At 38.6% G+C, this 17045-nt stretch overlaps 1 protein-coding gene across 1 annotated transcript in view; it reads left to right on the top strand.

The window, feature by feature from the left end:
• DAPK1 (death associated protein kinase 1) overlaps positions 1-17045 on the top strand; it is a 93084-nt gene that overhangs the window by 41958 nt on the left and 34081 nt on the right. The window contains exons 3-9 of the mRNA XM_037372624.1: positions 772-993; positions 12122-12260; positions 14213-14342; positions 14621-14669; positions 14810-14836; positions 15260-15412; positions 15559-15604. Coding sequence (XP_037228521.1) covers positions 772-993; positions 12122-12260; positions 14213-14342; positions 14621-14669; positions 14810-14836; positions 15260-15412; positions 15559-15604 — 766 coding nt within the window. The remainder of the gene's footprint in view (positions 1-771; positions 994-12121; positions 12261-14212; positions 14343-14620; positions 14670-14809; positions 14837-15259; positions 15413-15558; positions 15605-17045) is intronic.

The raw sequence follows: 17045 nt of genomic DNA, 5'->3' as shown, positions 1-17045 counted from the left end.
TTCCTGGAGATTTCTGATCTGAATCAATGTATACAGCTAGCAGCAACAGGCTTATACGTGAATGATAACGTGCTGAAGTCAGCAGCTTCCTGGAGTTTCTTTTGGTTTGTAATACAGTCACAGGTTTTTGTTCCTCACTGCCTTGGTGCTTTGCTCACCTTCAAAGTCTTCTTACTTAACAAGATAACATCAAGAATTACAGTTATTGTATTACTGCATTTAGTCAGTGCTTTTAAAAACCAAAGCAGTGTCCTGAAACCCAGTATGGTTTTAAAAACTTAGTAAAAACCAAATGAGGATAGAACAAAGTGAGTATTGACATGCCACATAGGTTGAAGGAAACTAAGGGCTGTCTCCCTTGCTGAACAAAAAAAGTTATCCTCAACATGCATATGGAAGGAGAAATCCAGAAACCATTACTTTTGCGCAGTAGTCCCTGATGTGCATATTTGTCAGAAATCCAGTGGTCTACACAGGTGTTACCTTTTACTTACAGATATGTTGGAATGTGTATGTTATGTATGCTTGTGTGATGTAAAAGCAGCGTCTTAACTTTTCTGCCTCCTCTAGGGTTTTTTTTCAGGTTTTCCAGATTGCATAAAAAATAGTCATGTGCTTTAGTTGAGTTAGTAATTCAGAAGTAGAGCTGGTTTCCCCCACTGTAGTAAGCAGATGCTAAACTTCCCTGAATCACTCATCTTCATTCTTTCCTTCTTCTCCTTTTTTAAACTTTTTTCTTTTTTGATTGTTTGTTTTGTTTTGTCTTGTTAGTGGGCAGTTTGCTGTAGTGAAAAAATGCCGTGAGAAAAGCACTGGTCAGCAGTTTGCAGCAAAATTCATCAAGAAACGGAGAACAAAATCCAGCCGGCGTGGAGTGAGCCGGGAAGATATCGAGCGAGAAGTTGGCATCCTAAAAGAGATTCGACATCCTAATGTGATCACGCTGCACGATGTTTATGAGAACAAAACAGATGTCATTCTTATCCTGGAACTGTAAGTAACTCTAGAGACTGGGAGGAGTAACAATATTTTTTGTTTGTTTGTTTTAAAAAAGTAGATACTTCTCTGAGAATCACAGTGATTTAGTGGATGTTTCTTACCAACCCAAAAGAAGATAGATACCAGCCTGAGAATTCTTTGTTTTAAGTCAGAGTTGTAGCTTCTTGATTTCCACACATATTTCTCATTCTGAATGTACTATAAAAGTTAAAAAAAAAAAATGCAGCGTATTTAGGATTTGTTTCTGCTTGTTATTTTAATCATTATTGATGTTATGGATCCAGAAGAATAGCTTGGAGCTACATAAACTGATTTGAAGATTAAAGCAGAGGGAAATAGAGATTCTAAGTGGAGATTAGTTTAGCAAATTTTACTGTGTTTTGTGTTGCTATAAAACAGCACCACGGACTACTTTTTCTCTTTTTTTTTTTTTTTTTTTTTTTTTTAACCCCCATAACAGAGAACAGTTTTCCCAGTTCTGTCTTGTTGAAATGTAAACTGAACTTTCATATCCTTGTTTTAGTTCCCATTTTTCTTCCAAGGTTATTGCTAATGGATTGACGTAGATATATTGGCAGAGTATACTTCTGTGTTGTTTCAAGTCTGACTTCCAGTTGCTCAAAGATTGCAAGTTTATAAGTTAAGCTTTACTCATCTGTTACAGTTTGGCAGTGTCTGCTGGTGGGACTTACATGTCTTTACATAGTTTGGATGCCTGACACTACGTTATTGCTATACTTGCTCTCTATCAGTTAAACGTGCTTTAGAAGAAGTATTTCATGCAAGCAAATTATTTGGTACCAGAAAACTGGGAAGTAGCTTTGGAGTTTCATCTTTTCTGCAGTATATACATGAATGATACTGCTTTGTTATGTTAGAACATACTTTTGGACTTTTAGTCCAGCATGTGATGATTTACTGTAATACTGGTAGTCTGGGTTGGTTTTTTTAGTTCCAGAAGTATACGCTTGCATTAGTTTGTCAACTTTGGATAACTTAAGCCATTATTTTTTTACAAAAGCTAAATTATCAACCTGTATGAAGTAAAAGTTCCTTACATTTCTAGCAGAGTATCTATCATTTCTGGGGTTTATTCAGAACTCTTTACATGAGTGGTGAATACACAGCAAAATTAGTGTGATGCTTCTTCCTCTCACCACTTGATACTAGCTCTCACATTCTTTCTGTCTATAACCTTACTGTTGGTCTGTCACTGCTTCTGCAGTACTTTCTGCTCTGTAATCTCTCCAGCTGAAATCAGGCCAGTGAGTGGTCTTGAAAGCTCAGAGGAAAACTCAGTAATCATGGGCAGTGGCAGGAGGCATGTGGACTATTCTGCCCCTGCCCTTTCTACATGGGATGGGAGCTCTTTTGGCAGCAAGATTTCTGTGTCTGTCTATGTGTACCTACTAACGTTTACTGAATGGAAGCAGATATTACTTCTGACAACGTGTGTTAATATTTCATAAGCTTGATAGTATGAAGCTCAGCAAACTATTTGTATTGCAGTTTAGCTAATTGTTTTGCCTGCTAACAATCCCCATACAGTTTCCGTTGTAGCCTTACTTTTTTGTCATTTTTCTGAACTGCCGTGTGAGTGTTTCAACTTGAAGAAGTGCTATTTGGGGTATCACGAATGTAGCAAGTTTATTTATTTAAAGGGTCAAAGAGGGAAAGATGGCACATTAGGAATCCCTTTGTAAACTGAACATACTAATTGCCGTAAAGTTTTTGTAGTTCTCAAAATCACCATGGTGTTACGTAAAGCTATTGAAAAGGCAAAAGATTGTTGTTCTAATCGCGTGCTTTGACACTTAAATATGTAATCCCTTTCTTCTAATACTCGCATTTTGCCTAGGGACCTACTCCTCTGACATTCTTTGTTCTTACAGAACAGTTTCAAACAAACAGAAATAAAACTGAAAGCTTATTTAATAACTTGTTTTGCTACCTCAGAATTCATCCGAAGTGGCCATTTTTCCTTCTGATTAGAACATAGGATTTTTCCTGGGGCTTGTGTCCCTTTATGACTGCAAGATGATACAGTATATCACATACAGACAGGATTGCATTTCAGTCAATTTTTCTAGTATTTAAAGAGGAACTAAAAATCAACATTCTAGCTATGTATGAGAAATTCATAACAAAACAAAAACCCAGAAGAAACACTGATTTCCTATTAGTAAGCAAGTGTAGTAATGCAAGCAGCAGTGAGGAAAAGTTTTTCTGGTTTCTGTTCTTGGTAGAACCTGCAGCCCACAGGTGTCAAGGCACTGCAGCTGCCCTTTTGGTGCTGCCATATGTTAACATGCACAGTCTCAGTGCAACACGGTGTGTTGCCTGTTCGCTATTGACTTTTATTTCCTGGTTGAGCAAGCAGTTTGTAGTATTGTGTGCAGTCTCCTAAATATTTTTCTGCACTGCATCATTAATCAGCTGTTTCTCAGAGGTAAGCGACTGACTGTAGAAGTTTTCGCTTCATTCCCTTGCAGCAAATATTAAATCAGTCAGCAAAGTATTCAGGGTGGTGATTTGTATGTGGAAATGTGTGAGCAGTTAGTTAATTATTGCAGTGGCAGGGTCCTCATAATACTGAATGCAAAACGGAGCTGCATGTCTAAACGTTTATCGACATGGGTGTTTGGAGGGTTTTCTCTCAAACCTACCTTATGTTGAGAAGCTGGCCTAGCAAAAAAAAGTATTACCAAACATTTACTTTCTAAAACTTTTGAAATCAAATGGTTCCTTAAAAGATTCAGCACTCACACTCAATCATGAGATATCCTTGAAGAGCCTTACTTTATTACAATCTTTTGGTATATTTAGAGAAATTGGGCATATTTTCATGTTTCTAGGTCTTACTTAGTGGGAAGTGTCTCCTTGATTTGGAAATAACCTTTGAAATTCCCAGTCTGTGGACACTCCCATCTTCAAGGAATGCTGTGCATATTGCATATGAACTAGAAGACACTGTCTCTTCATTTTCTTCTTTTTTCCTTGTATCACACAAATAACAGAATAAGTCAGAATTTTATACTACTGTTTTCTATCCAGGTGCAGTAACTAGTCTCTGTTATGTGTTAGTGATAGTAAGCTATTTCTGGTGAGCTCTGCTGAAGCCATGATTTTACTGGACTTCACAGACTAGAAAACACAGATGCCTCTGTTGCACAGTGATAAGTATTTTCTTTCTTTGAGCACATTTTACACCTACTTGGTTCCCCTTTTGCTGGCCTTGGATACATAATATCTGTCTTTTCTAGTTTTTCCTTCTACTTTACTATGTACTCATTTAGACTGCACACCTACAAAATATACTCAGTTTGTGGTGCATTGTGGAAGCTTGGTTATGGTTTCCCAGTGTAACCACAAAGAATAAATACCCTTATCCTAAATTATATAGTAGTTCCTTAGAGTGCTCAGAAGTAATGCACATGGTTTCGCCTTTTAATATAGCTTGATTGCAGTAGCTCACTTTTCTCACTGGGAAGCTGTGGAAGGAGTTAGGTATTCATCCTTCTTTCTGCAAAAAACATATGAGAAAAAAGCATTCCTTGACTGGAAATCTTAACTGAAGACCATTAGTTCTTGTAGCATAGTTCTGAGTGATTAATATCTGTTTTAAAAATTCAAAAAAAGGAGTAGAAAGCTTTGAAAGTCTTAGCTCAGAAAGACAGGAATGACATTAACTTACAAGTGATTGTGCATTAAATACTATATTTCTTGCATTTTTAAGAAGTTAGTTCCTGTATGTTTTCTTTAAAATTTCATCCTGTGCATCCCAATGTCTCAGAGAGAGTTGCCACCTTAATAATATTAACCAAAACAACACAACAGAGCAAGGAGAGAATGATAGATCCGTGTATAAAAATTCTGATGATGTCATGAGTTGCTCATTGAAGGTAAAGAAGAACAAATAACGATGAACTCTTTAAATTCCCCTTCTATCTTATTGGGGAGTTAATTCAACTTGTTATAATAGCTTGGCTGCCAGAGAAGCTTGAAGTCTGCACTTCATTTTGAAGTCTTTTATTTTCAGTTGTCTCTTGATGGAAAGAGCTCTGAGGTTTTTGTGATTTTTCCCTGTAAATCATACAAAAGTTGTTCTTGAGTGGCCTTGTACTGAATTTTGAGAGGAGGATTGAATCTTTAGTGCTTACTGGGATGTAATAGCAAGTAAGCAAGCTCTGCAATGCTAATTTGTTTTGCCACTTTTGACTTGAAAATCCTGAATTGCAGGGCCACAGAGGACATGTAGATGGGTAAGAATGAAGGCTTGACAGGGCTGAAAAGAAAGATGCTAGAGCCAGGGTGGCTGTGCCACACGTTGAGTTCATCTTAGAGGGAGAGCACTTGGCTTCTGGGCTCTGCAGTCCCTAAGCGAAATACATGGCACTCTTGTGTGCTAAGTCTGAATGCTCTTTGTATGTTAAATTTGAATGTCTTGGGTAAGATCAAAACACTAAGGTAGTCTGCTGAGCCAAAGTGGTGGGTTAACAATGTGCATTATCCAGACTCTGGACATTTACAGAACTTCAGTGATGAAAACCTAAATATTAGCTGTGTTTGGGTGCATGAAAGATTCACATTCATTAACATCATCTTCTTAGTAGGACTCAACTGCTTAAATCTTAGTCTGGATGTTGGTGCCTGTGTTCTTCTGGATGGTCATTCTGAAGGCCAATACTTCTTGTTCAATGTAATTGGAAAAATTAGGCACACTAGAGAGGATTTCATGACAGTTAGCATCTCTGATAGAAGGTGGACAAATGAAAATGATACGGCATAGTGATGCCATTAAATGTCTTTTGATTTTTCTGGTAGCTACCTAAAGAAAAAACTCAGTACAGTGTTGTTCAGCCGGTAGGTAAGGTAACAAGCTAACAGCCCTGGTCTGCTCTTTCAACATATTTGGTACACTTTGTACTTCTGAGGAGTGGGTTTGTAACTGAACGATTGGTAAAGGCTGTGAAATGAAGTGGATGATGTAAACCCCCTTAACCTTAAATAAAACAGATGTAGCAATATTTTTGGTCTAGTCTTGGACTGCCAACTTCTGTTTCAGAATAATGCAAGGAGTCATACAAAAGACATTTGACCACAGAATCCTTAGGGAAGACATTTCTTTTACAAGTTGACAGGAGGAATTTTTGGATTAGAGAAGAATACAGATAATGTATCAAATTAAATCTGCTTTAAAAAATGGAGTACATTGTTTTTGCAATTCTTTAACTTTACTAGCTAATGTTGTTTTGAAATCTAAGCAACATACAGTAAACCTTGTGAACTTCAACTTACTGGTTAAGTTTCTTCCAAACAAGGGGTTTGAGCTTAGGTTTTGGGGTTTGTGTGTGGGTTTTTTTAACTTCATTAGAAATAGTTAGATAATCATTAATTTCCATTTAGGTGCTATTACAATATGAGCAATGTGACCAAAGTGGCATGTGACTGAGTCATTACAAGGTGACCATGCTGACTTTGAAGGTTAATTGTTTCTGAGTTCCCTTTGTAGGTTCCCATAATGACTTCCTCTGAGATCTGGTGATCAGTTCTGTTTCATAGTTAAGAAAGCCTGGCAACTTGCAAAAGCACTGTCAAGAAGTCCTTTTTCCACCGGTGTGATACATCTTTCCCAGAGGAAGATATGTGAAGCAAACATACCTGTCAGCCTTCCTTCAGGAAGGCTGCAAAATGCTTTTACCACTGTGCATTTTGTGAGAAAGAATGCCACTGACCCAAGGCTTTATTTTACTTGTAGCAGTTCAGGAAAGCTAGCACCTCTGCCTAGAAATATCAGGAAAGCAACAGATACCAGCTTTGCTCTTAGTAAAAATGTTTATACAAAATATTTCTAACAGTGTTCTGCTACTCAAAAAAAATACAAAATGTAGTCATGTTGTGACACTGAAAATATATTTACTCCTTCTGTGTTATAACATGGTCAGTAATAATAATAAATAATAATAAACCTTTAGGTTTAAGGTGTGACCTTCATCAATCATAAATTCTTACTTTATTGAGCAAAATATTTGAATAGTCTATTATGACTGAAAAATTGTGATTCAGTTTGAATGTAAACAGAAAGGTTTTATACAGGAACGTTAAAGAATTCTTGCTTTAAAGGCAGTATGTGAAGGTGAACACAGAAGCTTTGCAGCCATAAAGGAATTTAGCTGCAGCTTGATTGTAATCAGGCTCCTCTGTTAATCTGCAGTGGTATAAGTTGTTGCCCATCAGTTACTTGCTAGCACTTTGGAGATCAGATTTGCATTACAGCACAGATCAACAGCTTAGAAAGATGTCTTGTAATTCCTTACCAGCAAACATAGAAATTGAACAGAGAGAAGCTCAGTGCTTCCAGAGGATACTGGGTATGGATACTCTGAAGTGCTCTACAGGTAGAAAAAGACTAGTGCTTGGTGAACTGCTTGCCTCTGCTCCCTTCAGGAAGCAATCTTTATCCAGCTGGTGATTGGCAGCAGTCTGTTAGATGCATGGCGCCCCTGCAGAGCCCCAAAGGTAGGCTAGGAGTGAGTTTGCATGGCTTTGGAATCCTGCACAGCAATCTGGTTTCAGCCAGTTTTCAACAGGGTGTTTGTGCACCAGCCACCCCAATGCTAGCTTAGAAACAAGGCCTGGGGCATTCTGCTGGAAGTGGAACGAGTGTACTTCTGGGGAGAGGGTGACATTCAAAAAGATCAGTCATAGGGGCTGATATATGGAGTTGTCTGCACCTTCTCCTTTATGTTAAGACAGCCTCTGTACATGAGGTGGGATGTGCACAGGTATATTGGTGAAATGGGGTTTTCTGCTTGTCTTCTGGCTCCAACTCTGAAGGTGACCGTGGGCTAGTAAAATGGGCAGTGTTTCTTTACTGTGGGACTGTGTTATCCTGGCCGAGGCACAGGCCTGGACTTGAAAACCCAGCAGCTTTTTCAGGACATTTGAGAAGAATGCAGTAGCTTACACAGCTGATGTCTATACTGGCTCATTCTAACCCATTTCTTGATCTATGATATCTGGAAGTCCGGTCAAGATCATGTAGTGATTCTAGATATATACACTGGTTGTGAAATCTGTGAAAGCAGGCTCTGTGCTGATAGACCTGGCAGCACTATAATCCGGTGAATTAACTGTGGAGGTGAAACTTACAAGGGATATTGACTGTGGACCTGTATTAATCCTCTGTGACTTGCTTGGAGTAATTGCCTTGCAGTGATACCATGATTGTCTATATACCTGTGGTGGTGCAGCTTAGTATCAGACCTGCTAGAGTCAACAGGAAGGCAGGGGATAAGCAGTTGTCTGATGGGTGAGAAGAGGAAGCTAAGAAACACAATCTGTGTTACTGAGCTCCTGTGGAGGTGTGGGTCGCAGTCCTTCATGTATGGGAAAGGCCCCTGCAGGCTGCCTGGAGCGGAGGGACCTTTCTGGGAAGCTGGGGTTTTCTGAGCTTCTCGGTCATCTTGTGTGGGCTGGTGTAACGTTGTATTCATCATTGCTATACAACCCCATTTCTCCCATGCCTTATGTTCCTGCCGGTGAAAGTAAGCAGCAGCAGAAGCTGGCTGGGCACTGTGCTTGCCAGCAATGGTGGTGCCCAAAGGCAGAACTCAGGGTGCTGAGCCCGACTCACATCTGAGGAGTTAACAACAGGAGGTCGCAATGGCCTGCCCTGTGAGGTGAACCCATGTAGGATCTCACCCTAGGCATTAAGGGTGAGGTGTGTAATGTGAAGGGGCACGCTAAAATTCTGTAGACCAGAGGTGCAGCTGCTTCGGAAGCGAAGCTTTTGAGTGTATTACAGCCAGTCCCTTCTCACTCATCTTAAGCAAGGGCTGAACCTACAGAAGCACACAATGCTTTGGAAATATCTACCACTTTTGCTAATTAGCTTCCAAATTTAAAAAATTAAGAATTTAGTGTGTTAGTGTCTCAGGACCTCAGTTTTAAGATTTGCAAGCACTAGGTATATTACCTGTGAAATACAGCTAACATTTTATTTGGCGCTGTTACAAGGACTATGATACGATTAAGAAGCGTCAGTGTAACCTGTAGCAAAGACAGGAGGATAGTACTCAGCAGTGCTAGAGAGGAGCTATATGCAATCTCATGCTACTAACTCTTCACAGATGCGACATTTTTGAGACACAGAAGAACACATGTATGTCAAACTTGTAATTTCATACTGTCTAAACTTTCAGGGTACAAAATTGCACAAAATGGAATGATTGCAGATAAGAAGAAGCTGAAGATGAAGAGACTCCTTCCATTTTACACAAATGCAGTTATGTTTCTTTGTTAGTTGTGTTGAAAATAAGTAAAGTATCTTTAAAATGCCACCAGGAATTAAGAGTGAGCTCTAACAGCCATAAAACATCCCCATACCTGCATGACACTGTCACAGTCTGTTTTGGACTGCAGAGTGGGCAGCACAGTGTTGCAAGTTGGCATTGCTGAAAATGCATCCTCTGAGTACTTCTGCTGCATTTGTGACAGCTGGTGAATGCTTTAGGCATCAGCAGGTGCTTTCAGTGTTTCACAGGTTGGGTGATCTACATGAAAACTAGACTGGATAACTGTGTGTTTGTTGCAGTCTTTCAGCCCCTTCCTCAGCTGAGGGTCTGGCTGTGCTGGCTCGCTGAACTGTGTGACTGTTAGCCCAGTGCCAAGTCAAGCTGAGTGCATAAAGGTGCTGTGTTTTGCTGCCATGGCTGCCCACAGCTGGGGAAATAGCCACAGTGAGTCTGTCTGCTCCGTGTGGCATGGCTGTGCTCCAGTTGACAGCCTCCTGGCAACTACAGCAAACGTTCACTTGGTAACATGTGGAAACAAGTTCCATGTGATGTGTAAGGCCCTTAGCTCAGTAATTGGGAACGAAGAGAAATGCCAGCACTGTCACCACCCACGTTTCTGTTCATCATCACAAAGTGCTGCAGCGGTACAGCCTGAAAAACTTTTTTTTTTTTTTTAAGTCAGAAACAAAGAATGAGCAAATATGCATGTGTATCCATTTCTAAGATGTTTTTGACCAGCCTTTGTAAAATAATGAACTGTATTTAATCTTTAGGAGTTCATTTTAATGTTTCTACAACAACAACCAAAAATACTAAAATTACCTCTCTTCCTTCCAGTCTGTAATTCTTATATTTAATGGTACTTGTCACGGTTTAACCCCAGCCAGCAACTAAGTACCACACAGCTCCTCTCTAACTCCCCCTGCACCCCTGCCTTGGTGGGATGGGGAGGAGAACCAGAAAAAGACTAAACTTGTGGGTTGAGATAAGAATAGTTAAATAATTGAAATACAGTTTAAAAAACCCAAAACAACAACAACAATAATAATTGTAATTAAAAGGAGAGAGAGAGAGAGAAGAATACAACCCAAGGTGGGGCAGGGTGGGGATGGGACGTCAAGTGACACAATTGCTCACCACCCACTGACCGATGCCCCTCCAGTCCCCAAGCAGTGATCACCAGCCCCGGCCAACTGTCCCCAGTTTCTATACTGGGCATGATGTTCTATGGTATGGAATATCCCTTTGGCTAGTTCAGTTCAACTGTCCCGGCTGTGCTCCCTCCTGGCTTCTTGTGCACCTGCTCACTGGCAGAGCATGGAAACTGGAAAGCCCTTGACTTAGGGTCAGCACTACTTATCAACAACTAAAACATCAGTATGTTACCAATGTTGTTCTCATGCTAAATCCAAAACACAGCACTGTACCTGCTACTAAGAAAATTAACTCTATCCCAGCCAAAACCAGGACAGCACTTTGTTTCAGTAATTGCTTTCAGGCAGAAAATATTACAACAGAAACAATAACACAAAACAATACTTTCTGTATTGCCTAGGAAGCTTAGTGAAAGCTCCGAGAACTCATTAAAATACACTTTTCATGCAATTTACATTACAATAATGCAGATTACTCTTTAAAAGTAGACATGATAAAGAAGCCAAATTGTTTCCAGAATTTTGCCCACACTTTTTAGTTACTGTTCTCTGTTAATCCCATTGTTTTTCATAATCAGAACTTTAAATCGTGAAGAGGTTATTTTCTTCCCTGCAAAAAGGCAACATAAATTAAGGTATATATTCTGAATTTTTTTAAGATATCAGTACAATGCAAAATATAGGGGATAATATGATAATCTTTGCAGTCTCTAAGACACTTATGGTAATAATGCTGTTTTTATAAACCAGAAAAAGTTTGCCACGGTGGACAGTCATCCTCAGTGTATGTCCTTAAACTTAAAGGAGATGGGTTGTGTTTTAAGAACAGTTGTAGTTCATGTTTACTCTTCACTTCACTTCAGTATTTCTTTTTCTGTTGACAATTACTGTCACTTCAGTGAGGCTGCTGGCTGAGTTGAGAAAAGGGTCGTCTTCAGTTTATTTCTCTCCCTCAAATGCAAACATCAAGATGTACTTATGTATCCTTCTCACTTCTTACCTCTCTTCTTTCTGCCTGTGCAGCTCAAACTCCTGCTAGAAATAGTCTTAAGGGCAGTCATGACTTCTGCTTGTAGGAAAGGTGTGGTAATGTTAGACTAAAAATGCAACATATGTGCTGAGTGTAATTCACTGTTTCGAAGAACAGAATATATTTTCAAAAAGTTGAATGATTTGAGGAGTTTGAAAACTGAATAGTAGGACTGCTGCCAGTAAATATTTTAAAATAATCTTTAAATCCTGTATTTTTCAATGAGGGTGGTGGACATCTTTTACTAGCATGAAACAAAGTTTTGTTTTCTAGATGTCCCATTACATGAGTATGTTTTGAGTATACATACTTCCCATTTAATTTCATTCTTTTAAATGTGCAAACAGAGAGTAGGTGGGGTTTACTTCATTTAAGTTTAGATAGAGCCAACCATCTTTGGTGGTTTCTTTTAAACCTTTTTTTGTTTAAAAATAAGACTTTTTTTATTGTATTCTTTTCAGGGTGAGGAGGGGTGGTTACTAACTATTTTGAGTATTGAATTAAGTAATTTTAATATTTTTTTGGTATTGACAAAGTTTAAAGCATCTGGATCCTTTTCAAAACTGGTTTGAGAATAGCTATGCTAAAAACCCATTGGTTGAAACAAAAGCTCATCAATAACTCTGCTTCTGTTCTCCAAGTGTTGCAGGTGGAGAGCTGTTCGACTTCTTAGCTGAGAAAGAATCTCTCACAGAGGAGGAAGCCACAGAATTTCTCAAACAGATACTTAATGGTGTTCAGTATCTCCACTCTCTGCAAATTGCTCACTTTGATCTTAAGGTATGTTGAGCAGATAAAAACTTGAATAACTGTAAGCAACATCCGTTCAAGTCCTTTTTAACACCAGCCACAAATCTGCCGTCATGCAGATCTTGGCCATAGTTTCGTTTGCTAACTTGTGTAGACAGGGGAAAGCTCAGCCACTGAAAAGAAATTACTGAACCGTAAATCGTTGCCATCTGGTTTTAGTGTGGGATTCTTCATGGAAAATGGGAACTTCCGATGAAATTAAACAATTCTGAGCAAGCAGTCTTGAAATAAAAAATATTATGATTTTATGGAATGTGGTTGGGATCTGGATGAAACATTCTAACAGAATGCCTTTTTTCCAACTGTTTGGGGGTTTTTTGGCTGTTGTATACATCTTATGTTCATGTGAACATTATTTATAGGTACTATAATTGAAACAGTACAGAGTTAAGTACAAAGGTTCTTGCAAACGAAACATAACAGATAATTTCCTCTTCTGTTTTTTGTTTTTGGGGCTTTTTTGTTTGTTTTTAGAAAACCTGTTAATTGCATCCTTTTGGTTATAAGAGAGCTTTTGTGTCTAAACTCAGTTACCACTTTTTTTAATATTTTGATTTCAGAGTATTCCTCTATAAGATTTTTTTTTTTAGAGGTAGGCAACTGAACATTCCATGAAGTCTGCTGAAGTCAGCAGCTATGTCTATAATAGGAAAAGGAGGCATAATTACGACATTGCATTGCAGTTCTGAAAGGGGTGATGTGTTCTGGGGATGAGGTAGGGAAAGGAATGGTTTTCAGGGAGAACGTACCTTTTCTAGTCTTGTCCTCATTACATACAGTAATAGATTTGATCTTCGTATGACAGCAAGAGAAAAGAACTACGAACCTAGTAAGAAATACATTTCTTACAATTTGAAATGTACATTTTTGCCAATGTGCTTACAATAAAGCGAAGCATCCTTACACTGGATACTAAGAATATGTGAATTAAAGTATGCAGCAAGAATTACAGTGTGCTGAACAATAAAAATATGCAATAGAAATATAGGGAGGGAAGGAAGAACATTATGTTTGCACATATCAGCCCCTGTAATTGGGGAAGAGAAGTAAAAGAAGGGTGATGAATAGCCCTTCTTAATGACTCCAGAAGTTCATAACGATGTAAGCAGGATGGATGTAGCTCAGGGAACTCTTCAGAGCATGCCAGTTTATGGGGATGACAGGATATGGAGACTAAGTAGTTGGTTCTGTATGCTAGTTGGGTGTGTTGAAGTGTAGAAGCAGGCTCCTTTAGTGCTGCCCTTGACATTTTATCTTCTGATGTTGTTCTGTTTTTGCAAAACTTTGTTGCAAAATAATCCAAAGCCCATATTTTGCAATAAACTAGAAAAGACATGAGAACCTTCTTGTTTTTGTGGGGGGGGGTTTGTGGTTGTGTTGGTTTTTTGTGTGTATGTTGAGCCTTACAATCTGGGAGCTAGACCACTCCAAAAAGTTCTCTTGAAGATCCAAAGGCAACAAGATATACCTCTCTGATTGCTTGTGTGATGTGAAAGAAACTTCTTTTCAGGGAGTAGTGTTAACCAAGCCCAAATAGTAGTTTATTAGACTTTGTTTCTGGTAAGCTCCAAGCACTGCTCAAATGACCATAGCACAGAGGCTGTGGCCTTTACTGAAGACATCATGTTTCACTTAGAGTCCATCCACATGAAAACTGCAACTGTTGTATCTACAAGAGGTAAAATGTTGGCCCTGTGGAAATCATACACTCTGTCATCAACATGAAATCCTAATTCACTGTAGCTGATTTTTAGCATATGTTAGATTGTAATAGGAAAAAATGGGATTTTTCTGCTGGAGAGACAATTAAAGAGGCAGAAAGAGGTAAAGAGAAGTATTCAGTGCTGAAGAATGCTGGTATGTGTCAGACATTTTGTACCTATGTATAATCTCTCTTTCTCTCCCCCTCGTCCTTCTCAAAGCCTGAAAACATAATGTTGTTGGACAGGAATGTACCAAAGCCTCGCATCAAGATTATTGACTTTGGTTTAGCACACAAAATTGACTTTGGAAATGAATTCAAAAATATCTTCGGAACACCAGAGTTTGTTGGTGAGAAAACTGGTTTCTTCAAACTATTCTTTTTCAGTCTGTGAAACAGTCTGTGTGGCTTAGCTTGGTTTGGCTGAGGTACAGGTTATGCAATTTGTGTGTAATTCATAACATTTTGAAATTTAGATGAGCAATTTGTAGTGTTCATATTATACTTATACTTGCATTAAGATGTTTTTATCTCTCAGCATCTTAGCTTATTATCTCTGACATATATAGGCTCAGAGTAACAGAACTGTTCTTTGACTAGGTACTGATCTTCCTGCTTTCTCCTTTAGCTCCTGAAATAGTAAATTATGAGCCTCTTGGTCTTGAAGCAGATATGTGGTAAGTTATTGGATCTTACTTGAAATAAATCTCTCGTGATTATTCTTATGTTCTAACCTTTTTTATTTTTCTCTCCTCTCTCCGCCTCCATCTCTTTTTCTCCCCTCTCCCTCATCTTCGCCCCCTGCCCTTCACTCCAGGAGCATTGGTGTAATAACTTACATTCTGTAAGTACCAAAATATATGGGTGGTTCTTGTAAATGCTATTTTTTAAATTCTGATTCAATCCTCTGCGGTTTTGGTGGTGTCCATACAAGTCAAAACATTGATTGCATATCATGATTCAAGCTGAATGATCATAAAAGAAACAGTATAGTTTTTGAAAGAATGGCCGTTAATCAGAATTTACATAGCATGGGAAGCTGTCTTCAAATCTGTAGGTGATTTTCCACAGCAGCTTCATCTTAATCAATATTCTCTGAAATTACAGGAAAGGTTTTTGCCCTACTAGATCACACCTGCCTGAAAATACCTTTGCAGTCTTAGAGCAGAAAAGAAAAAATGTTCATGTTCTGCTATAATTTGATCTCAGAGGGTTGAAACGGCAATATTACAACATGTAATGAGAGGAATGTCTGTCTGTCTTATAGTCTAAGTGGTGCGTCACCATTTCTTGGAGACACCAAACAGGAAACACTAGCAAATGTGTCTGCTGTGAATTATGAATTTGAAGAAGAGTTCTTCAGTAATACCAGTGCCCTCGCTAAAGATTTTATACGAAGACTTCTAGTCAAGGATCCAAAGTGAGTTGTTTCTCTTGTGTATGCACTGTTGCAGCCTATGTCTCTAGTATTTCAAATGGCATTATATTTTGAGATATATTTAATAAACATGTGGCAGTGTGTATTTTTTACTATCTGAAACAGCTCCATCTTTTATTCTATTAAAGGAAGAGAATGACTATTCAAGATAGCTTGCTGCATCCTTGGATCAAGGTTAGTATGTAATTCATTCTCTGTTGCCTGTTGCCCTGTTTTTAATCATTCTTCATTTCGTACTTCACTTTTTCTTTTCAAGTTACTTAACAAGGAGAATTGCCATAATTGTTTAATGTAACTTTACTGTTTTGGAAAACTGTGTGAAAATTAATACATGGAGAATGTGGACTTCATTAACATCTCCTCTATGTAAGTTAGCAATAGAGAAGTAGCCTGCTATTGAGATTAAAATCATGCTTAGGCAGAAAAGCTAATCTTCAGGGAGCTTTGGACTGACAAAGATAACATTCTCTGAATCCAGTCCAGTTTCCTCTCACATTTTTCATCTTCTAATTTCATTGTTTAGATTGGGTAAAAAAGGGCCTTTCCTCTTTAAACTGAAGAAAGCAGTTGATGCAGAGCTGGTCCACTTCTTTCAGTGATACACAGTGGTTGGTTTGGATTGAGCTGTTAGTGGTGCTACTAAGTTGAGAGGGAGAAAATGGGACCTGTTGTTCTTAATGTGTGTAGTAACACCTACCAGTTAGGTTTTTTGATTCTGTATCACATTCTGATTGTGAGTAGTAAACCTCTGCAGTGCCAGTGATTTCCCAGGTCTTGGGGATACACAGTGGGTATTTGACCCCACTCCACTTCCCAGAGAACCAGTTAGCAGCATATTTATCTGTGCCACAGCTGCTCCAGTTCACAGTTCAGCACCCTAGGGCAGACATTTCCACACCAGTACACCAAACTACAGATTTGACTGTGCTTTGCTGACTTTTTGCTGGGTTAGTCTTAAACAGTTGAAAAGTTAAGCATGTTGAACATGTTAAAATGATCTTTTAAACCATTGAAGTAAGCATTGTCCAAGTTTGTGTCTCAGGAACCAAGGTCTCCACTGCTGCAAAAAGACATATTCTTTTGTGCCCTGTTACGTTCCTTTATATCTTAACTTTGTGGGTATTCTACCCCCACCCCACTGATCTATATTGTCTTTTCCCCTTCCCATTACTACCTTTACCTGCATTTCTCCATAGAAATGACTTAGGGTATGGTATCATATAATAATGCAAAATTTGGTGTACTCCACTGGTTACTGGTGCTTAGCTTTGGCCTATGAGAAAGTTCAAAGGGTGCGGCATTAGAGCTTGCTGCACAGGTAGGTGGGATGTGATTTTTCTTAGGGTCCCAGCAGCATCCACCTTATTACACTGAGACTGGAACAAAGTTTGACTGAATTTAAAATCAGCCAGGAAATCTAACCAGAAGACAAGATTTATCTAGGAGATGATAAATAATAATAAAGGAGATGATCCAATGCCTCCATCACAGAGGGACATGAAGGATAAAGCCGAATGTTCTGTTGGCTGTTGGCTTTTTTTGTTTGAATTCAAAAAATAAGTATTTTAGTATTGCATGAAATATTCTTAGGTCTGAATTTGCTTTAGGGCATTTT

This window comes from Falco rusticolus, chromosome Z (genome assembly GCF_015220075.1).
Source record: "Falco rusticolus isolate bFalRus1 chromosome Z, bFalRus1.pri, whole genome shotgun sequence".
Taxonomy (NCBI): Eukaryota; Metazoa; Chordata; class Aves; order Falconiformes; family Falconidae; genus Falco; species Falco rusticolus.
Note: the sequence above shows the minus strand (reverse complement) of the source record. Positions and strands in the feature narration are given on the sequence as shown.